The sequence below is a fragment of the Medicago truncatula genome, chromosome 8, assembly GCF_003473485.1.
Source record: "Medicago truncatula cultivar Jemalong A17 chromosome 8, MtrunA17r5.0-ANR, whole genome shotgun sequence".
NCBI classification, from domain to species: domain Eukaryota; kingdom Viridiplantae; phylum Streptophyta; class Magnoliopsida; order Fabales; family Fabaceae; genus Medicago; species Medicago truncatula.
The window spans coordinates 2,341,626-2,365,768 of NC_053049.1; the positions used below are offsets into that span (position 1 = coordinate 2,341,626).

Sequence of the window (24,143 nt, forward strand, 5' to 3'; positions counted from 1 at the left end):
TTTTCACTCCCAAATCCCAAAACCATATATATCATCTTAACCAAACAGAAGAAACACGGAAAATACTTAGGTGACATTGAGATTTGATGACTTTAGTATATTTTGATGATATGTTTAGAGTGTCACACAAAGCTAGAGAGTGTCACACATTAGCCACTGTTAGGTTGTTGATATGTTTCTATCAAACAAAACTTATATTGGTGGACTAATCTTTAATAAATTTGACTAATTTCCTCAAAAAAAAAATTGACTAATTATATATCGAGAAAAAAACTTGCTCATTATACTTATTGATTTTTATCTACAAAGAATTTATGATGGATACAGGTATTATTAAGCAACATTTAACTCTTTGTCAAATGTGGAAGAGAAGGTGTATTGTATGAATCGTATGCTAATTTTTTAGTAGCTATGTACATCTTATGCTAATTTTCTCTTTATCAATATAAGAGTTTGCTTATAAAAAAAATGTACAAAAAGAGTTTGCTTATAAAATAATATAATTTTTTTTTTATTTGGTTACAAAAATAATATAACGTTTAAGTCTAGCATATACTTTTTAAATAAAAATAAAAATATCTCACTTGTTAGTTTATTTTTAATTTTTTATACAAATTCACTTGTTCAATTGATTCCGATAAATACTTGAGGATTCATTGAAAACATTATGCACTTGATTTATTAATTAAAACATTCTGAATTTTAGGATATTTCGGCAACTTTTAGACTATGCATTCAAATGTACAATTTACCTTTTAATTGATATAGAATCCGTCTTGTATTTACACTCTCAATTTCGAATGTTTTACAGAAGTTAATTTAGTTCAACAACAAGATATATAATGCCTTGCAATAAAAAAATAAAAATAATACATATAATGCCTTTCTTACAAATATTTTGACTATTAAAATTGAAAACGATATTGCAAAACATTCACTACAAAAGAAATTATAGAAGAGTTTTCTCAAATAAAAAAACCAAAAATTACTAATTTGAAAAAAATAAAATTAGCGATGGAAAAATGAAATCTCTCTAATTTATGTCACAAGATAGGAGTTTCACGTTTTCTCTCACCATTTTTTCTTTCTTTCAAGATTTAGGTTTATTCGTAGATAATTTATCTTGTCTAAGATTTTTTTATATATTTGGTTTTTTTTTTTTTTTTGGCTTTCGCACCGGTTTCCGACACACCAATTGTGGACGACTAATCCGGCTCATGCATAGAGACATGCGCACTGGCCAAGAGTTGTTCCCCCTGGAAATCGAACCCGGTATTCCCCGGATACGTCCTTGGAAGGAGCTCCTTGCCACTGGAGCCCAAGCAACTTGGTTTATGTATTTGGTTTTTTAGGATATATGATTTTTATTTTTTAAACTAAATTTTATTCATTTATTAATAGTATAAATTTGTTACTATTAATGTTGTTTATCATGTGTTATACTTTTGCGACCCTCAATCATTGTTTCTAATCCCATCCCTAGATATTAGATTTCACCAATTCAATCGTTGAATTAAAAGTTCTTGTTGAATTGATCTTGAAACCTAGTTCTTGTTGTGTGTGAGTTATATGTCTCACGTCGGATAGAAAATTAGAAGTTGAACACTATATGTGAGAGAGCACATAAACTCGTTGTCTTAAAGTTTTTGGTAAAAGTGTGACGTCTCTCTCACTTGTATGGTTGCTTTAGCCTAGATGTATGTGGTCCTGCTCGATCCCCTCATAACCCAACGGTTCTTTGTCACCATTAAATGGGATCGGCCCTTTTATAAGGAACACATTTTTTTTTACTAATATATTAATATTTTTTTTATAAGAAAAAGTAAATAAATTGTTGTGAATTCGATGAAAATCACACTAATAATAAACTTGATGTATGGAGCAATTTTTACTAATATATTAATATTTTTTATAAGAAAAACTAAATAAATTGTTGTCAATTCGATGAAAATCACACCAATAATAAACTTGATGTGTGGAGCAATTTTTACTAATATATTAATATTTTTTATAAGAAAAAGTAAATAAATTGTTGTGAATTCGATGAAAATCACACCAATAATAAACTTGATGTGTGGAGCAAGTGATAGTCAAGCAACCAAAACAAAGTGTAGGGAAGTTATAATCACAAAACAAAATTAGAAAACAACGAGAGAAAAGAAAGAGAGAACACACGAAATTTGTTTACCTAGTTCTGTCCAAATTGACCTAATCTGGGAGAGAGAGCAGCCCTCTATTTCACTATAATGATGAGTAACTTTACAAAAGAGATATCAATGGGCTACAAGAATAAGTCTCCCGTCTAATTCTATACCAAGAGACTCAATTCTAATAGTGTTTCCCAAGGTGAATCAACCCAACCCTAGTATTTGTTGCCAAGAGCAAACTCTATATATACAAACCGTAGTTTGATTTCTAAATCCTTGTTTCAGCTCCCTCTATCTCAAAGTTTACTTTGATACAAGGTCTATATTTATAGTAAAAGTATCGCTTAACATTTGGAACAAATCTGCACTAAAAAATACGTTTCTGTTATTCGCATCCAGCGCACCATCGTGCCACGTTACGATATTCCATCGTGGCACGATTTTTTTAGTGACTTGCACAAGAAATGAAAAATAAAATAAAAGTAAAAAAGAAAACTTAAAAGGTCTTCTTATTAAATGAGTGTTAGGCAAGAACACTTGGATAAGATGGTAATGAATATCTTTCAACTTAACTAAAAGTCGTAGGTTCAAATTCAACCCTGAAAATTCAGCAATGTTAACCTTGCTCAAATGATTAATCTCTACAATTGCGCGTAGAGGATTCTCAGTTCACATAAAAAAACATAAGTAGGTTTCTTATGATCAACCCGTGAGCGAATATTATATATGAATTTGAAGAAATCAAAACCATGAACACACTCTTCATCATCAATCTATCATTAGTTTCCCTAGAGTTAAATTCAATTAACGTTTAACATAATTATCAACAAGAAACCCATTTGATGAGATAGGTTTGTTTTAGCAAAAAATATTTGATAGGGTTTAAAATACATAGAGGCCATAATAGATTTTTGTTGTAAGTTTGATGAAGGACGGGTGAATGATTGACATGTATTAGTTGCAAAGGTTTCTCCCTTAATTTGGAGCATCAAATATACAACTTAATCTCAAAATTGATCAGTATTCTATTACTTCTTTGTTGGACTTCTTAGTCAAAGCTGTCCATCCTTCATGGTCTCCATCTGATATCAAATCTGTCATCATGACAACTGGTATTACAAACAAACAAAGCCGAGTAAGTGTTACTTGCAAAGAAACAAGCTATAAAGCATTGATACATGATTTTCAAAATGACTGGAAATGATAATGTCAATTAGGGTCATGCAGTTGATATTACAAGTATATTGACCAAAGTTAATATGACATGTTTTACACCATCACTCTTTACCGTAAACCATGTTGTACTGCTTTTTTTTTTTAAGGGTTGTACTGCTCAGTTATATGCTTGTATAAACCTTGAAAGGAACACGTATATAGGGAATTATTTCGCAAATTCAAATAAAATGGCAACCTTAAAGATATGAAAGTAATACAATAGATAGTATAAAAAAGGAATTGCATTGTTACTGTAACAGGTTAAGGACACTTCATTCTAATGGGATGAAGTTGAGAATAATTTTTGCAGCAAATTTGTGAGTTGAGACACTTGCATAGGAAAGAGATAGACAAAATAATATCAAAAACAATGCAAGAACATGTTCTATTAGGATAGCTGTTCTTACATCTAGTACTTACTAGAACATGAAAATCTATTATTATATTTATAGCGAAAAAAATTAATCCAGTGAACTAACTAAACTAAGGGTTTCATATCATGAAGATACTCACTTGAGCTTGCACAAAAAAGTGTAAACATGTCCTGGTAGAATGCATGATTATCAACACATATCAATTACTAAAAGATAAAATAAGATTGTTGAAACAATAGTCAAAATTGGTTAAAAATATTTTTCTGTCACCGAAGAGATTTATCAGGCAGAGTTGCGAACTAGGTCGCTCTCTTTAAGACGTTTTGTGGCACTGCTCAAAATTGTGCAAGCAGACTATCAACTACGACGTCCCCAGGATAAAACAACACAGCTACAACTGTATCAGAGTCCTATTGCACTATAGGATTTGTTCGAGAAATATACCTTCCAATATGGTTCTAAGACCACTCCAATATGGTATTGATACCACTTTATTATAGTACTAAGACCACTCTTATATGGTACTAGGACCAGTCTTATATAGTGTCTCCACCACTCTAACCTCTAACTCCTCCAAGGGCATAAAACATAAAAAGGATGAACTATATTTTTAAGATCATTGTTATTTTTCGAAGGGACACTTTATCTCGAAAGGGACTATGATCTTAAAAATACTCTTATTTTTGAAGGGACGAATTTTACCGAAGGGGCTATGTTCTTAAGACCATTCTTAATTCAGAAGGGACATTTTAAACTGAAGGGACTATGACCTTAAGAACACTCTTTAAATCCGAAGGGACAGAAAAAAGAGGGAGAGGAAAAGAATAGCCCGTCAACACAAGCTAAAGGAGGGAGAAGAGAGAAAAGTTCTTTGACAACTCAAGATAACTTTTGGGATCAGTAGAAGTGAGGGAGAGGAGCTCTATTTATAGGTGAAGAGCCAAAGATGAGTTACAAATCCAATGGCTAGGATTAGCTGACCTCTACAAAATCAATGACAAAATTTCTCCTCATAAATGAACACTCAATGTGATAGTTGACATGAGAATTTTTTAATTCACAAATTAACACTCATAGTGTTCCAACAAAGATCCATGTCATGAAGTTGAGACGTGCCTCTTTATCTTATTTATTGCGTAATTACCTTAGCCTTTGATAGTGACTTGTAAGTGTTTCATGTTTTTGCTTTAAACCATCCAATTCAATTTGCACTTTTTCAATCTGTTTCTTTCTGTTCCTTATTGAAGATAAATTAAAATTAACTGACTGAAAGACATTCATAAGACATCCTTTACATCAAAGACCTTGTAAAATGGATGTCTCACGCAAAGTCGCCAAAATAGTTCAAAGTACACTTTTTTGTTTTGATCATAGTTTGTTAGAGATTACCATTTTAATCCTAAAAGTAACCAGGTTGATATTGTTATAACCTTAGAATATATGTTGTACATAACTGGAATGTAGATGGGGAACCGGGTGTTAGCTGAAGTAGGGGAGACCTATAAAAATTTAATAAAAGAAAAGTCAAGAACAGAATCCAAAGAAGTTCGGATAGAGTAGGAAACAGACTTGATTCGACTCAGGTGGCTGAAAGATACCTTTAGAGATGTCGATGAGGACACAGACAATAACGCCATTTGACAATAACGTTACTCAGGTGGCTGAAAGTGGTGGGTCATACAACAGTTTCATCCAATAAAAGAATGAATGTTGAAGAGAGTGTTGAAAAGAGTGTCTCTAGCATCCCTCATATTCAAAATATGTGTTTAAGATGCATTCAAAAGACATTTGTAAAGGTGCCATCCACTTAAGTCAAAATTTGTTTCCTACCTTATCTGAACTTTAATTGATTCACTACTTAGCTTTTTTATTATTAGTTTTGTATAGTCGCAGTTCTCTTCAGCTAACATCGGTTCCCTATCTAAAAACGTTCATTTATATACTATATACGCACATTTTCTAAGGTTACAACAAGTTTGACTTGATTTTTTTAAAGTAAAGTAAGACTAGACTAAAGTGTTAACAAATAATCTCTAATCTCTGACAAATCATGGTTGATGAAAAATTGTTGTTAAGTACAAAAACGCTTTCAAATGTGTTATTTCGGCGACTTTGGGTGAGACAGCTGTTTTAAAAACTATTTGATATACATTCTAGATTTAGTCTGCAATAAAAACATAAATTAAATTAAATTAGAAAAAGGAATTAATGAAATTGGGAAGAAAATAAGATGTGGGAGTGAACATACTCACTTAATAACTAGAAGCAATATAACAAGACCAAAAATACAAACAAAACCACAACAATCATGTACTTCCCAACGGTCTTTTACTCTTTCTAATACCAATCATGTGTTCCTCTTATTAGGGATAAGAATTGGATCCAGGTCCAATGGATACCCGCATAAAATATCCACAATGGGTAGGGTAAAACCCCGCTATCATGGGTCTGGGGAAGGGTCCGGGTAATACCCACGAATTTAAATGGATAAGGGTACTATACTGTCCAGCCCCGCAACCCACACACACACACACATATATATATATATATATATATATATATATATATATATATATATATATATATATATATATATATATATATATATATATTTCATATTATTTTATGAGTTAATTTTAAAAGATTTATACCGTAGTTTTATTTTAATTGTGATGTTTTTATTGTCTTTTAATAGTTAAAGTACGGGTTATGGATGCGGGTATGGGCACTTATGTACCCATAGGGTATGGGGAATGGCACTAAAGTTGTTGTCCACGAGGGTACGGGCACGGATATGGATAATTTTTACAAATGCGGGTATGGAGATGGGCATTGTAGTACCCTACCCATTGGATACCCATTGCCATCCCTAACTCTTATCAACCTTTATCTAATAATAATAAGGTTTATATACTATACCTATACTATTTCTATTTACGTCCATAACTTATATTCTTCATTATGTCTCTAATATTAAACTACACTATCAATCGTTCCGGACGAACTTAAGTTTGATCAAATAAACAATTACAATTACACTAGAGAGAGAACACAAACTAACTTTAGTTCTCTAACAATCAAAATATCAAACATATACACCCCATTTCCTAACCACTATCAACACTCATTCATGCACCTAATCAAGAGTAAACAAATACATAAAGATGAGATATCATTTCATTTATTTGGTAAAAGTTTTCAAAACTAATTTTGTGAAATTTTATTAGAAAATAAGGATATGAACCTAATCTCGTAAAATTTCAAGTCATCAACTAAAGAAATGGCTAACAATATACCATGGAATGATATTTTATAAATATTCAATCAAGATATGTGCAATTATTGCCACACCTCAAGCACCCTACAGAAAGTTGGAGCAAATTTTCAAATTTGATTCCGACGAATCAAAGAATATCATATAGAAAGTAGAAAACATACCAAGTAAACTATCAAAGTAGAAACCAAAATTTTATATTGAACTAATCAAAATATATTGTCCAAAACAGAACCATCAAATTACAACAAGGGTGTATTAGATTAGGATTCTAAGAGATTTTAAAAGATTATTTTATTATTAAAAAAATTTCTTGGTATTTTCAATCAAGACTCTTTTTAAGTTGCAAAGAGTCTCGATTAACAATATTAGGTAAAAATTGAGAAAACAAAAAATTACCAATATTTGATAAACATGTTCTTTGATCAAGATTAAAGAACATTAACAACTAATAAAAATTTAATTAAGTTCAATCTCTGCATTGTAATTATAAGACTTAAAAATGTTCAGTGAAGGTATTGCTTCGAACTTTTAACATACTTTTAAAATTTAATTATTTCTTGACATTTTCGATTATAAACGTGTTGTAAATAAAATCAATTTAACAGCTGCCTAAAATCTGTAAGTATGTGCATTAGGTTGAAATGGACATAAAAAAAAAAAAAAAAAAAAAAAAAAAAAAAAAAAAAGGAGATCGACATTATTTAACTTTCATTAGAACACATACAAGTTCAGCTATCATGGCCAATCCAACCATCAACTTCATTGATCAAATTTGCCTAAGGAAGCACCATCTTCTGCACTTGTATAAACCTTGAAAGGAACACGTGTATGGGGAATTATTTCGCGAATTCAAATAAAATGGCAAGCTTAAAGATATGAATGTAATACAATAGATAGTATAAAAAAGGAATTGCATTATTACTGTAGAATACTTCATTCTAATGGGATGAAGTTAAGCATAATTTTGCAGCAAATTTGTGACACTTGCATAGGAAAGAGAGAGACAAAAAACAATGCACGAACATGTTCTGTTTGGATAGCTGTTCTTGCATCTAGTACTTACTAGAACATGAAAATCTATATATCATTATATTTAAAGCGAAAAATATTAATCCAGTGAACTAACTAACTAAGGGTTTCATATGATGAACATACTCAACTGAAAGATCTATGTGATGAAGTCGAGAGGTGCCTCTTTATCTTATTTATTGCGTAACTACCTTAGCCTTTGATAGTGACTTGCAAGTGTTTCATGTTTTTGCTTCAAACCATCCAATTCAATTTTCACTTTTTCAATCTGTTTCTTGTGCAATTGTCCATGCAACTGTTGAAGATAAATTAAAATTAGTTGACTGAAAGACTTGCATTAGACATCCTTTACATCAAAGGCCTTGTAAAATGAGTTATGTTTCACGTATAGGTCGTCAAAATTGTTCAAAATACAAGATGTTTTTGGATTTGGAGTTTTTCCAATCAACTATAATCTGTTAATTACCTGTGATCACTTTAATCCTAATAAGTCGTGTTTTACCTTAAAAACCAGGTTGATACCTTAGAAGATATGTCGTACATAAATGGACTGTAGATGGGAAACGGTAATTGCAAAAGGAGGTGGCAGCTATACAAATTTAATAATAGAAATGTCAGGTAGAGAATCCAAAGAAGTACGGATACAGTAGATACAGTAGGAAACAGACTCTAAAGCTTTGTTTGGAAGTTTGAAGGGGAAGGGGGGTTGAAAATATATAGAAAAATGGATAAAAAATTTGCATTTTTTGAAAAAACAGTTTTTTAGATAATGATAAACTAATACTTATGGTTAATATACTTTTAATTTTAAGAATATTATAACAACATAGATTGAATTTGAAAAATTCATATAAACCCTCCATAACCCCCAAAATCCTCCCACAATACAATTTTTAAGTTCTCCCAAATGAGGAGGATTTTTTATTATGAGTAAAAAATTAATCTCCAAAACCCTCTCCTCCCAATGTCTTCTATTTCTTCCACTTACTCCTTCCTTTTTTTCAAAATCCTCCCCTCCCCTCCAAACTCCCAAACAAAGCATAAGGCTAAAAGACACATTTAAAGATGTCAACGAGGATGCAAGCAATAACGTCATTTGGATGATCAAGTACATTCAAATATATGTTTAAGATACATTTAGATGGTCATGTTGTTCGCGTCTGAAGACATTTATAAAGGTGTCATCCCACTTAAGCTTGAGTCAGAGTTTGTTTCCTACCTTATCTAACCCTGATTTGGATTCACTACTTAACTTCTTCTTTATTATTAACTTTGTATAGTCGTAGTTCTCTTCTGTTGTCATTGGTTTCCTATCTAAAAATGTTCGTTTATATACGCACATTTTCTAAGGTTATAACAAGTTTAACTTATTTTTTAAGGTAAAACAATATTTATTAAGACTAAAGTAGTGTTCTCTAAAAAAAGACTAAAGTAATGTTAACAAATCACGAAAGACAAAAAAACTGTTTAAGTTCAAAAACACTTTTAAATGTGTTCTTTGAACTATTTCGGCAATTTTGGGTAAAACATCTATTTTACAAGTTCATTGATATACACTTTGAAATGTGTTCTTTAATTCTCTAACATAAATCTATTTTCAATAAATTCTTAAAATTTATAAAATCTTTTAAAATATTGTGAATCCATAAAATCAATTTAAATACTTTAAAATCTTATGATTTAAATCCATTGAATTCCAAATTATAAATCTAGTCTTTTAAAATCATTAAAATAATACAAAGTCTATTAAAATCCACATAAATTTTTTTCTAAAAAAATTATACTTTAAAATTCTAATCTAATACATCTTCTAAACCAACCTACACCTATCGTCCAAACTTTAATCCAAAGCCAAACCCTCAAATAAGGTACCATACGAGTGAAACTCAATGGTAAAAAACACAACACATCAACTTTTTGCCACTAATATGATTTTCATTTTTTTTGAAAATCATATTAGTGGCAAAAAGTTGATGTGTTGTGTTTTTTACCACTGAGTTTCACTCGTATGATTTTCATTTATCTGTAAGAACTTTATCATTTTTCATATTCAAACCAATCATAAAATGACGGCAAAATTAAATCTAATATTAGCAACTAAAAAAAAGCTGAAAAATCAATTTAACTTAAACAAACGCAGAATAAATAAAGAGTGAGAGCGGAGAAGAGAGAGCGGTGGCTGAGCAATGTGTGTCTGAGTGAGTGAGTGAGCGAGAGAGAAGGATAAATAAAGAGTGAAAAATCCAGTGTTGGAAAAAGGCTTTTTTACCTTTATTATCTCAGTTGTAAATTTTGTACCACTTGCTTATTACGGTATATAATCGATGTTTGTTTGAACTGACTCAACTCAAGAGTTTGTTTTAAGAGAGAGAATGTTTTTTTTTTTTTGTCTTTAGCATTTATTTTTCATATACCTACAAATCTTAACTAAAAATATCAAAATAGTTAGATGGAATATCTTAACTGGGGTTCCAACTCGTTTGGACAACCTTATAGTGTTCAATAAAACTAGCGGTTGAACAACCTTATAAATATGAAATAACATAAAAATGATATGTTTAATTTAATTACATAAAAGTAACCGTTCGACTACCTTATTAATATTTGATTTATGGTATGCGCATAAATTATTATATATTTTTTACATAAATAAAAAGGTCTTCGTATTAAATGAGTGTTACGTTAGAACACTTGGATGAGATGATAATGAATCTCTTTTAATTAAAAATTTAGGTTCAAATTCAACAATGTTGAATCTTTTAAGAGAACATTTTATCATCCAATGCGGCCCCATCTTGATCGAAGGATTAATCTTTACAGATGATATTTAGTTCACAAATTAAGTAGGTTTATGATCAACCGATGAGCAAGTATTATATATGAACGCTCTCTTCATCATCAATCTATCATTAGTTTCCCTAAATTCTTTATCTTTCCGAAAACGCATACTAACTCAACCATGAAAAATTCGCATCTAAATTTTCAACATGAACATCAACATTTAGATCTATCAAACTATCAACTATAGCTCTTGAACGTAAATTTGCTTCTAAATCATCATGCTGCATGGATAGATTTGGTGATGCAGTTATAGCTTAACCTATAGTTGAATTCAAATATCTTTGACATAATTATCCACAGCAAACCTATTTGTTCTATTTGTTTTGGTCTCGATCATAGTCCTATCAAACTCGGAGAAATGACCTTAAAATTGCACGTAGAGAAATCCAGTTTATACCCACAAAAGATAACATGCTAGCTTATACAACAAACAATAATGCCATTTCCAAAGGGAAGCAAAGAAGAAGAAGAAAAACATGTTGGTGGATACACAAATTATGCAGGAACTATCCACAAATGTTGCAGAAAAAAACCCAAACTTGTAAATGTGGTATTGTTTTTCACATTTTAAAGAAAAACGTCATTCAAAATGCAGTGCGCCAACATCTTCATGCAAGAAATAATTTCATACATTGAAAAGCATTAATGAGCAAGTGCACAAACATTGGAGCATCTTGACACTTGTAGTGAAAGGGAATAAAATGGTTGCTCTAAAAAATACTACTAAGCGCCATATAAAACTTTCTCCTAGTTCTGTTCTATAATCTTGTTCCTGAGCACACAACTTGTCATGTAAACAGCGTTGAATTACAAATCCACATAAGCACCTTTCTCTTTGTTTTTGGTCAATATTAAAGCCTTAACTTGAATTATTTCACGAAACTCACCAAGACCAAATTGTGATGTTGATAGGAATCAGCTCTTGATTGCTATGCAAATAACCTGTATGCATTATGTGCTTCTGAAGTGAAGTTCTTGCTTATCTTGGAAATTGGATCCCTTGCTGCTTAAAATGCTATAATTCACAACTGATCCATGTTTGGAATTGTATTTTTAGGAGAAAGGTCCTCAGAAAAGATGAAGTGCTTAGTTGCACCAAAAATGCCAGCTAGTTGCAGAATTACACTTTGATACGAGCAGCTTGGAGCTAGGACAGGCGTTGGAAGAGAAGGGACACATGTTGGAAGGAATTCATTTTTATCATAAACTGGTGCATACATGGTCAACACTGTCTGGCAAAATATGAATCTGGACAAAGGTATGAAACAAAAACATAGGCTGATTAGTCCGTTAAAGAATAAAAAAAGCTATGCTTGTTGGAGAAAGAGAACAAGCTTAGCATGTGCCTCAACAAACATTAGCCTGTCCTTTTATAACATGGTGTAAAAGCAAATTCAACACAGATTTTTTAGCATAAATTTTAGGTAATAGAGTGTTAAGTTGACTAAAGACAACTTTCAAGTCTCATTTCCATGACAAAGAACAGAAATTGTGTACACTAACATAGAACTAATTTCCCAGTTATTTCTTGTTAAACTAAAAATAAGGATATTCAAATTCTTTTATTTTTGGTACAAAGGATATTCAAAATCTAGCTCGATGAATTAGAGGGAAAAAAAACTTCCATAGGGCACAACTGCACAATAAATCGGTATCAATAATGTAAGCAGCAGTCTTTTATCGCATAAAATTCTTGTGTCCCACCAAAATTATATGGGACACAGATGATTTGGTGGGACCCATGTAAATTTTAACCGATAAAAAAGAGTATGATGAAAAATGTGACAGTGTGTGTTGCCAGCACTCCTGGATCAGTATTGCATTTTTAATAATGGCCCTAAAATTCGTTATAATTAATAATGATGAATCCATGAGCATTGGCACAAATTAGATGGATAAAAGTCAGCATTTCTCACAAATTGTATTGTAGTGGAGTTTGGAACAGAAAACTGAAAATTATGGGAAATAACTAACAATAAATTGTCAATAAAATAATAAAAATTAGAACAGAAAAACTTTACCTTATAAGAAGTCTCCTTATGAAGGGGTCGCCTAAAACCTGTCCCCAAACTGGATCAAGCGTGTCTGTTGATGCCAACGCCAATCCCCAGTTATTTAATGATGATGACAGCAGTGTTTCAGCTTTGTTGTACAAGTCCTGAAATCAAATTTAAGTTGCCGAATGCTGAAGGACCGAGTATAGAATCTTATAACTTACAGAAAATGAAAAGAATTTACAGATACAAAAAAGAGAAAAAATAAGGCATACCAAATCAATATCAGTGGCTGAAAATCCTAGCAGCAAACAGAAAGCTTGTAGCGGAGCTGTAAGAAACATGGTGAATAGGCTCCCATTTGAAGAATGTGAGCAATCAGACACAAAAGGAGGCAAACGGCTTGGAGAAAGGAGCATTGCAACTGACTCTCCTTTTTCTGCTTCAGTTATGACCTGCACATTCTATCGATTGCCTGTTAAGTGTGTTGTAAGATGTGAATACGCAAATTTTAATCTTGCATAACAAAGTTGTTAAACATAGTTGCAATAATCAATTGAGCCATACCTATTGTTAAACTTGTATAGATTTACATACTTTTAAGAAAATATCAGTCAATTCCAGATAGAGGTGATTGGCAGCCAACCCCAAAAACACTATAGAATGATGGAAGATAGCGGTATAACCATCATTTCCGGGAGGGCAGAAAAAATATACAAATAAAGAAAGAAAAAGTGACAGCCATAGATTTTTCATTGAATATTTGGAGTTCCTCTGACATCATTAATGCCACATCATTGTAGGCACTAGGAACTTCAATTGAATTGTGAAATCAAACCATCTAGCTCTAAATTTATGATTTTTTTGTAAATCAATATGTTATACTAGCATTCAATAACTATTTTTAAGGTTAATACTTTCAGTGACAGGTATGATATTTGCAGTATAATTAATTCCTACCAAAGTATAGGGTAAAATTGGCATTCATTAACTTTTACAGATAATAGTAAAAAATTCAATAAATTGTTTCATCAAACAAAATCAAGAGAAAAATGACTGAAGTAGTAGGGCTTGCCTTAAAAGCTTTGCTGTTCTCATTATCAATGATTAAAAGAAGTGGTCTTCTAGTAAATGGTAGAAAGTCCGATGGATATATGGAGTTTGATCCTGAAAAGGAATTCTGTTAGTGTTCTGATTTTCCAATAAAAGAATGTATATTATGAGAGCTCAGCATATCATCATAATACAAACTTATACGCTGGAGGACAGTTAAGATGATAGAATACATTTCAATCAATACCTATGACCATAGCTAATGTTAAATCCTTGGGTTTTAAGTCCTCTCTTCAATCTGCTTGGACCTATTTAAGCAAATTAACGCACCCAATGATTCCAAGCTATTCTTGAAGGTTAGGAACCAATTTAAACAAGTAACTGTCAGAACACCTCATGTTGTATGGGTTCATAAACAAAACCACTACGACCGGCAAAACTTGTCAAGAAGCAATTCTCCAAATGCTTGAGAAGATAGGTAGAGGACAAAGAATGGTTGAGTCTTTAATAGATACTCTTATGTAAGAGCCATTAAAGGAGGTCTGAAGCATGAACAATACACAAACTCATTTTATACCAAAATTGAATACAGTAATGGAGGCAGACAACAAGGATTCAATCACTGATAAGACCTCTCTGTTCACTGAAAGGCACTTTATTACCCAGAAATCATGAATTTGATCTCCGCAATCTTCTCTCTTTTTACAAGAAAGATTACAGGCTTTCCGATCTTGTACTTCCTCCTTTTAACTAAATTTTTTTGTCCAAAAAGAATACAAGCAAAGCAATGCCCTGTTAAAAGAATGTGAAATTACACATTCTTTTAACAAAGAATGTGAAATTACACATTCTTTTAACGGCACCTGCTCAGGGTAATCTAATGAGAGAGAAAAAACTAGCGCTGGAAAAATGGATGAGAACACAATGTCAATTTAGATTTTTTTTTTCTTCTCAGAAGCAGAGCAGAAATCAGTAACAGCTAAAATCCATGGGGAGGCAACTGCAATTTCCAATAACTAAACTAACAAGGGTCTAAACACATCAAGAGTTTCGACAAAAGCAGAGCCAGTAACATAGCAGGCAGTACAAGAATGGAAGTGCATGAAACAAATCCTATAGAATGTACCTCTATCTCCACGGGAACCTAAGTTTATGCAACCAGATTCATTATTCCCGGCACCAGAAGATCCTGCTCCTGCATTTGATGTAGAAAGCAATGTTCACCTTTCAGTAAAGGAATTATATTGGCGTAGAAGTATGATATAACCTACACATTTGCAGTCTTTTAGTCCTAGTTAATAGAAGATATCTAACCTGAAGCTGACAAATATACAAGGAGAATACCATCCAAAGGAAGCTCCTCACAAATTGTGGCAAGAACCTAGTCATTAAAATGAAAAACAGTATTATACTCAAAAAACTTGCAATCCAGGAAAAAGAATGGAAGAAATAGTCACACTGATATGCAGACCCCTGTTGAAAGAAGCAGGAATGGTCAATATCACTACATATTAGACAGAATAAATGGTCGGGCCCAAATTTTCTTACCACCTTCGTCCCTTGATATTAAACAGAATAAATGGTTGGGTCCAAATTTTCTTAACACCTTCGTCCCTTGATATTTTTTGGGAGGATGTGAGGGGAATAAAGATGTATCTCCATGTTTAAAACAAGAAAGCAGGCGCATGAATTCTCATGAAGGGATAGGATGTTAAAAACAGTAATCAAGGCTACACAAGTCCCTACATTACATGTTAGAGGTAGTCAACTTCTTCCCGTATCTATTGATAAAAATTTAGATTAAATAGCTTCAACTTCAAGCCATTGTTCATTTCTTTCAAGACATAAAAAATAATAGCAGTTTATAGCTAGAAGATCAGGCTAAAACCCGTTCTAAATATCACCCTCGTGAGGAGGGGATCATTGTCCAAACTCCATACTCTTGTCAGGAAGTTAATATGGCACTGTGGTACACTTCACTGGTCAGAAAACTAAGGGTATGCTTGCGAGGGGGGGTTTGGAGGGCTAAGTCTATATTCCTGTATTGATATTTTTAAAAAAATAAAGAAAATCGTGATTAATGATTATATAATAGTTCAATCACACTTAATGATTTAAAAAAACATTTTATAGTGTCGGAAATTTAAAAAGAAAGGTAAGCCCTCCCTTCCCCTCCTAAACCCTCCATCCAAACATACCCTAAGAGAAAATGTGAGGGAAAACCAATTTGGCCTTGTTAAGCATTAAGATTGTTGCCATCATTATGAACATTATTATGAGTGTTTTTGAGTCATGGTTGTACTACTTGCACTAGACTTGTACTTTACCTAGATTACTAGTATAATTGGCTATAAACTCAATGCTGTGCATTCAAGGACATATAACAATTATTTAGAGTCTCGTCAATGAAATATTCTCTTTTTTCTTTGAGACCAAATAGCGGAACCTCAGTCATTGAATGGAATCAACTGATTTGATACAAGAACTACTGGGTCCATGGAAAAGCAAAAAAGAATAATATATATTTCCATACTTACAGCTATGAAATGTGTCAGTGAAGGACGGTATAATATAGCTTTCCGTGGGTTTGCCGGCAACGTAGGATCAGCAATATCTTGTATGTAACTGATACGCCCAGTCCCAGTTGCCCCATTCTGACTAAGTTTTGAACCACCAGACTGGTAAAATGAGCCACTAGGATCCCACTCTAAACATTGAAGCATCCTAAAAGTGTCAATAGTGAACTCTGAAAACTTAACCTGTTCAATAATCATCACAATCACATTTAAAAACAATATTAATGAAAGTCCATAACATGTTACAGACAGTAAAAAACCTACCTTATTGATTGTGGAGTACTTGGGTAAACCGTTTAATTAAACTTGACTGTTTATTGTATAAGTGCATATATATAAATTATGGACATGTTTGGATAAACAGCTTAATTTGAAGCTTATAGCATAAACACTTATCATATAAGCTCATCCGAAAAAGACAAAATATTTCTATTAACAAGATAAAATAAAGTCAAAATGTTTTTGTATAAGCTATAAGCTGTTTTCATGCTATCTTGGATAACTTATAGAAATAAGCTGAAAACAGCTTATGAACTTATCGTGAGTTGTTTTCTTAAGTTCTCCCAAACAGTCTCACAAGGGCTTATGTCTGTGGATAAGCTAAATTAAATTAATTCAAACAGACCTTATTTCTACAATCAAAGAGGAAATCCCGCATAAACTCTGTATAAGCTATTTCTACAAGCTAGCCAGGGGAGCACGAAAACAATTTATAAACATGCCATAAGGTTTTTCCATAAGCTCGTCCACATACTTACACAAATGCTTATACAATAAGATAATCTCAAGTAAGCTCTCATAAAACACCAACACCCCATTTATCATTTTCAAACAAATATTATGTGTAATGTATCATTGTCTACCTCATTATAATGGAAGCTACTCAACATAGCATCTCTTAATTTCAAATTCCGCTTCGTGATAGCAACAGGAACACGCGGTAAAGTATCAGGATGAGAATCCAAAACCAAACTATATCTTACTGGTCTAACATTCATAAAACCCGTATCAACTTTCAAAAACCTCCCAATTTCCACCACAACAACCTTCCACTCCTTAAAATCACTATCCACAAACACTCTCTTACACTCATCAACCAACACTTTCAGCTGATTAACCAACTGTTGCAACATTTCCCTCCGATTCAAAAGCAAACACACTGTCAAAAACCTCGCCAAAAACCTCAACTGCTTATTCGCAATATTAACATCCGAAAACAATCCCTCTCTGAAATAATCGCGCGTGAAAATGGCTTCATAGAAAATATAAGATTCTGATAAATAATTGTAATCAGAAGTTTTCATATATTGTCCAAAATACAATTGACCGATCCGCGAAGCAATTTCTCCAATTTCCCATCTTTTCAACCCTGCTTCGATTAATTTCTGACGATTTTCTTGTTGGAATTTCCATAATTGTGTGTAGACTTTGAAAACTTTGCAGAAATAAGTATCATGCCTATAATTAATTAAGAAAATGAGAATGCAATTAGAGTTAGAGTTTTGAAAGAGGAATTAGGGTTAGGGTTTTGTGACGTACGAACCTGGAGCGTTGGTAATAAGGTAAGTCTCTGATTTTGGAGAATTTTTTGTCGGCTTTGTCGACGAGAGTCCAGAAAACTTCGCTAACTGGGATGTTGCTGTTCAGCTGCTGTTGTTGCTGCTGTGCCATTTTCGTCTTCTTCTTCAACCTTCTTCTGAGCTCTCTGCGATATCGCTCTTCCTTCTACGACGTCGTTTTTGCAACGGTCATCATCGTTTATCATGTATGCCCGGTAGAGGATAGTTTTTTTTCGGTAAAAATGACTTTAATTAATTTGTACACAAAAATGTAGTGATTTTGACCAAAAAAAAAACTAGTGATTCGGATTTCGGAGCATATATTGTTCTCTATTTTTTGACAAGCTAAAATTGAATTGGACAAAACATAAAAGGATCCTTAAAAATTCCCTAAAAAAAAAATTACATTTCAGTTTTATTTAAAAGGATGAAACTGAATAGATAAAGCATGACAATCTATATTTCCTCTCATTATGTTCATGTGTCAAACAATGTCTTAGTGTGTGTTTGAAAACACGTTTGAAAATCCAATACCACTTCCCAATACATTTTTCACGTGAAAATTCTAAAGTTAAAACACCAAGTTTCTATCTTGCCGTGATTCTCAACGTAATTTTAGGTTAATTGACGTCATTCCAAACATACTATTAAAAAGTGAGAGGGCACAATAGTGAAAATTCTATTTGATAGTATAGGAATGAATTTCTGTAAAAAAAAATTGGAAATGACTTTTTTCTTAGGGGAAATTGGAAATGACTTACTGAACAGCAGTAATACTCAACAATTTTTTGTTACTCCAAAATAACCAAATAAAAAGTTATTCATTCACTATAATTGTCCTTTCTTTTACGTTTTATTCTTCTTTTCAGTTTGGTTTCTATTTTGATCAATTTTAAAATTTGAAGTATTGATAGAGTGTTAGGAAAGAGATGAAGAGAAAAAAGTAAAGGATCCAAATATGTTACTTATGTGGTGTTACATTGTTATATACGATACCGATTAATAGAATCTCTTGTCACATGGAAAAATTACCAACAACTAAAGTTAGTGCCAATAGACTTAAAAAATTTAGGAACAGTTCCCTTATACCATGAATGAGCATTATCTGCAACTTAGTTCAAGCAGTTGAACCATGACGGAATATCACAATTGTTAGATGACTAGTTTTGTTTTCAAAACATTAGTTTAGACTTTAGACCAAAACCATTTAAATTTAAGAGCATTTGATCCTCGTTCTCTTTCCACAAGGGACAATGTATCTTTCGATCTTGGAAGATTGTTTTGGAATCACTTCTGTTATTTATTTATTACGCGGCACTTTATTTAAAAATTATATTTACGGTTATTTGCATGAAAAATTTATGTATGAGTATTATTACATAAAGATGAAAAGAAAGTGGAATTTTCATACAAATAATGGAAAATAGTTTTCATCTACGAATGTGAAATAAAGTAAAGATACATAATTTTCAAAAGAGGTTTGAGGTGTGACAATTACTAAACTAAGTCAGAAATTAAAGGACGTATACTCCAAATCAGAGATAGGGCAAAATATTACAGTAAAATAAGAGCAAATCTTTTTGACATATTACATCACATACATACCAATTGGTGACGGTATACAGGAAATATTCCAATTTCAGTCAATTTGTCTGCTATCAAAGCTAATAATTCTTTTATTATTAAAATAAAAAGCAAAAACAGTTTTCCACCTCATGAATTGAATTAACAATTTGTCAGGAGGAAAAGAAAAACAAACATTCGATCCAATACATCTGCAACTCAAAGCTGAACCATATTCACGGTTCGTTTGTGGACTGCCATGGTTGGTACCTAGTCCAGTTTCTCTGCCCTGGATTGAGAGCATGTCCCTTGGAATGATAGATAAACTCTTCACCATGTCCAGACAGATTTTCTTTATGATCAAGACCGTACCTTTTTGGTTTCAGTAAAAGAAGCTGCAACAAATTCATTGCAAATATTATGTCAGGGCTTTATATGTTCTTAGCATACGGTTTTACATGGGAAAGAATTAGGAAACAAGCGAATTTACCTCATCGCCGGTGTGATCAGTTATGAAGTGAAGCCAGCCATGCCATTCAGCAGGAACCTGAGAAGCATTATATCTAGACTTCTCTGCATATTCAACCCACCTGTGTCTTCCTGTCAAGTTTTAACAATAATGTGTCATTTGTTATTACATCTAGAGTTTTAAATAGTGTCCAACCGAAGTTTGAGTCTTGACAATATATTATAGAATATGGAAGATTTGACTCCTCTAAAGTGAATCCCACTTTCAGATAGAAAAGTGAAGTGTTATTACCATTAATTGGGAAATCAATGGGTAATGCACAAAAATGTACAGTAAGAACAAAGTTTCACTATTCTCCAACTACCTCACCTAAGAAATGCACAAAAATTTCTATGATTTTGTTTGTGTCTGACATATGTTTGTAGAAGAGTCCTCCATTGCCTCCCAGTGGCCCTCTTTAGCGTCATGGTCATGGAGAAGTTTAGGTTTGGTAACTCAGCCTCCCTCAACTGTAGTTATTCTTACGATATTTTGGAGACATCCTACATGGTACTCAATGTTTAGGCTCTGATTTCAGTCTTCATATCTCTAATGGCTCTCAGACATGAAGCTTGGGTAGAAACTCTTACTCTTCTTCCCTCTATATAACTGGCTGTACGTTGAGTTTGAAAAAAAGGTTTAGGCTTGAGATGCTTGCACCACTCATCAGACCCCACAACGAGCAGCTTTGCGTATAAAGTTTCAATAGCTCTGTTTTAAAAGATTGCCCCCATCCTTTCACTGTGTGTTGCACACACAATTGTCCCAAATGGAATGCAATCATCTTATAGAGATGTTCGGCTATACGCTTGAGCTAATTGCACAGATAGGGAGATATAGAGCAAGTGCTTACATAGATGTTCGGCTATACGCTTGAGCTAATTGCACAGATAGGGAGATATAGAGCAAGTGTTTACATCTATCTTTCTTGACCAGATTGTTAATATCGTGATATTGATTGCTTACTTGTAAGGTTATGTAGTAACTCCAATAATTGCATTATACATTTCCTCAGTAGTATTCTACTCCATACAGAAACTCATGAGATAGTATTTTAAAAGCCACAACATTACACCATATCTCATTCTTATTTCATTTTATTTTTTGAAACCACCAATGCTAGTATTGTTAGTTTTTATGCTGAGGGTGGGGATCGAACAATTGACCTCCTTATCACTCCACTCCTTAACTCTCCCACCTCATCCACCATGTCATCCTTAAAAGTTATATCCCCCTCTATATCTTTTTATGATGGGAACCTGTTTTGTAACATGAAAATAGGGATAATTACCTCTATTACAGAACTAGAACACTGTAGAACTGAGGGTTTACAAACCACCCAATTACCTAAATGCCGTAATTCTCTCAAATGATAAGCTGATTCTCTCCAATCGCTCTTATGTATACACATCACAGAACATAACTAACCAACTAACTAACTAACTAAAAGGTTTTACCTATCATGTTCATTATGTCATAATGAGATAGCAACGTGTAATAACCAGAAGAATGCTTGATGCTAGCGATTGCGGCCTAAGTGATCATAACTGGTCTTGGCTCAATGGATTGGTTTTCATTCATTTTGGCCATATCCATTTATCAGAATAAACCACATACACATAGAGATATAGACAGAGAGAGTGGGGCACTAACCATACTGTGTGTTTTCAGTTTTCTCGTAATACTTGTTACCATATTTATCAACACCAACAAGCGTTGCCCCGATATTGTGGATCTTGGTTTGCCTGCATAAATTTAGAAAGCAATTAGAGTGGAAGAGGAAAAACACCTGTAATGTAACACAAGGGAATTCAAATCTCGAGGTAAAATGCAAATAAACAGCAGAGATATTAATATCAAAAGCTAAACCTTTCACCAAATTTACAGAAACAAATCTAAGGGCATGTTTGGATTGGCTTATTTGAGTTCATCTACTGACATAAGCACTTGTGAGACTGTTTGGGAGAACTTATGAAAACAACTTATAACATGTTCAAAAACTGTTTTTAGCTTATCTTCAATTCTTCGTAAGCTCTCCAAAATAGCTTATGAAAATTATGCGAATTTTTTTTACATCAATTTATCTTTTGTTCTAAAAATAGCTAAGGCATAAGCCTCAAATTAAGTTGTTAATCCAAACAGGACCTAGATCTAATTGCAATGAGACACATAAGTTCTTTCAACTCAACCTAAGGTATGGTGGATGGAGGATTTAAGGGGGAACGAAAGGACGGATAAAATTTTCATTTCAAATGAATATTTACAAATTTCTTAATTTTTAAAAAGAACATGCTATCATGAAACTCAATATCCTATCCATATTCATTATTTTGAACATAACATAACTCATTCCAAAATGAAAATGCTACCCTCCCATTCCTTTTCTTCAAAAATCCTCCATCACAATAGAGAAAAATTGTCTTTATTCGTAACAACTTGCAATCAATACACCTAAAAGCTCTCTTCAAACTCGAGTTTGGGCATGCAACAACATTAAAACTCTAAGTGAGAGTTTTCCGCCCATTTGGGCCCAACAAAGCGCGAGGGATTAGTCTCCAGTCTCCACAGATGTAACGTGGAGGGTACCCAATTTACATCCAAAAACAACACCAAAAAGCTCTTAATCTTTTGGGGAAATTATGAAGCAACAAAACGTAACACATTATCGTCATTATCAAGTTTGTATTTGAATACAAACACACACTCAGGGAAAAAAGTCAAATGTAAAATCAAAAACAAAAAAATTGACTTACAATAGGTTTCCATCAGGAAGGCATCTCCTGTAAATTCAAAACGAAAATAAAAAACAGTATCAGCAAATCAAATCAACAAAATTTCAATAATTATATCTGAAACTACTTCAAATAATGCACAGAAAAATCACATTAATTAAACGGAAAAAAAAAAATTGAAAGCAAATTGGAGTTTGATTTCAAGTATACCAAAATCCATTTTCCAGATAAATAAGAAGAATATAATAATAATGGAAAAAGCGCATTTTTTTAGCTGAATAATATTATTGTGGATAAATAATCCCTAAAACAAAAGGTACTACACGATTTGTGAAATTGAATAATAATTTAAAAGGAGAAATGGAAACGGGAAAAGGGACAAACAGGTATCCTTCATCCTTGAGGTGTCTGAAGAAGCCACCAAGACCTTTCTCCTTCACTGTGTTTAAGATGCTCTTCACCACCGACGACGCCATGATCGATCGATCCACCCCCACGTTCTCTTCTCTATGTTGTTTGTATGTAAGGCTGCGTTTGGTTTGGTATAATGTGACACCTCAAGACAGATAAAAAATAAAAATAAATAAAAGGTAAGATATGTTTTTGTTCTTATAAATATACTAATTTTTCATTTTAATCTATCTAAATTTTTCCTTTAATTTTTAGTCCATCTAAAATTTTCAATCACCAATTTTTATCCATATTTTTAAGTAAATTTTTGTATTTTTTAATGAAATTGTACATAAATGTATAGAATATTGTAAAAATCACTCAAAAAGTAGATTATTTCAACAAAAACATGAATTAAATATGAATTTATTAACGCAAAAAATATAAAAATTCATATTTAATTCATGTTTTGGTAAAAAAAATCTAATTTTTTTTGGAGAAATCCTTATAATATATACATTTTTCTGCAAGTCCTCGTGAGCTTAGCTCGGTTGAAGGGACAATGCATAATATATGCAACGTCTGAGGTTCAAACCTCGGCCACCACAAAAAAATATACATTTTTTCTGCAAAATTTTACTTTAAAATATGAATTTTACATATCAATTTACTTTATATGAGGGACCAAAATTGAATATGAAATTTTTTGGAGGACTAAGAGTTGAAGAAATTTTTTAGAAGGATTAAATCGAAAAGTTGACATATTTATAGGATCAAAAAAGCATATTTAACCAAAAACAAGAAAATAAATTTTTCAAGAAAAAAATGCAAAATTATACTCGGTGTCTTAACTTAATTTGAATTAATGATTTCGTCATTTATTGT

The 24,143-nt window shown here is 32.4% G+C and overlaps 2 protein-coding genes across 3 annotated transcripts; both read right to left on the minus strand.

The window, feature by feature from the left end:
* Nucleotides 1-11,356: 11,356 nt before the first annotated feature.
* LOC25500191 (protein SCAI) lies at nucleotides 11,357-18,363 on the minus strand. 2 transcript variants are annotated; one of them, XM_024772735.2, is made up of 9 exons: nucleotides 18,050-18,363; nucleotides 17,370-17,964; nucleotides 16,468-16,689; nucleotides 15,245-15,311; nucleotides 15,057-15,125; nucleotides 13,953-14,044; nucleotides 13,153-13,341; nucleotides 12,905-13,041; nucleotides 11,357-12,131 (listed from the first exon to the last, which is right to left on the minus strand). In XM_024772735.2, the coding sequence occupies exons 1-9, from the start codon at nucleotides 18,175-18,177 to the stop codon at nucleotides 11,906-11,908; spliced, it is 1,725 nt and encodes a 574-aa protein (XP_024628503.1). In that variant the 5' UTR covers nucleotides 18,178-18,363; the 3' UTR covers nucleotides 11,357-11,905. The 2 variants fall into 2 exon arrangements, with proteins under 2 accessions (XP_024628503.1, XP_013443991.1); XM_013588537.3 differs by having other exon boundaries at nucleotides 13,153-13,332; nucleotides 18,050-18,360.
* A 1,237-nt stretch (nucleotides 18,364-19,600) lies between these two features.
* Nucleotides 19,601-23,429, minus strand: LOC25500192 (probable NADH dehydrogenase [ubiquinone] 1 alpha subcomplex subunit 12). Its single transcript, XM_013588538.3, has 5 exons — nucleotides 23,253-23,429; nucleotides 22,890-22,916; nucleotides 21,790-21,881; nucleotides 20,119-20,228; nucleotides 19,601-20,023 (listed from the first exon to the last, which is right to left on the minus strand). Exons 1-5 carry the CDS (start codon nucleotides 23,342-23,344, stop codon nucleotides 19,865-19,867), a joined length of 480 nt encoding a protein of 159 aa, XP_013443992.2. The 5' UTR covers nucleotides 23,345-23,429; the 3' UTR covers nucleotides 19,601-19,864.
* Between the last annotated feature and the right edge of the window lie 714 nt (nucleotides 23,430-24,143).

Bases quoted from the DNA above. Each gene is read 5' to 3' on its own strand.
- LOC25500191 (XM_024772735.2), bottom strand. From the start codon at position 18,177: ATGGCACAGCAGCAACAACAGCAGCTGAACAGCAACATCCCAGTTAGC. The intron at 16,690-17,369 runs GTAGACAATGAT...ATTATTGAACAG, and splicing joins GTAGCTTCCATTATAATGAG to GTTAAGTTTTCAGAGTTCAC. The intron at 13,042-13,152 runs GTATGCCTTATT...ATTTGATTTCAG, and splicing joins CAGCCACTGATATTGATTTG to GACTTGTACAACAAAGCTGA.
- LOC25500192 (XM_013588538.3), bottom strand. From the start codon at position 23,344: ATGGCGTCGTCGGTGGTGAAGAGCATCTTAAACACAGTGAAGGAGAAA. The intron at 22,917-23,252 runs GTTTGTCCCTTT...TTGAATTTACAG, and splicing joins CTCAAGGATGAAGGATACCT to GAGATGCCTTCCTGATGGAA. The intron at 20,229-21,789 runs GTTAGTGCCCCA...AAAACTTGACAG, and splicing joins AACTGAAAACACACAGTATG to GAAGACACAGGTGGGTTGAA.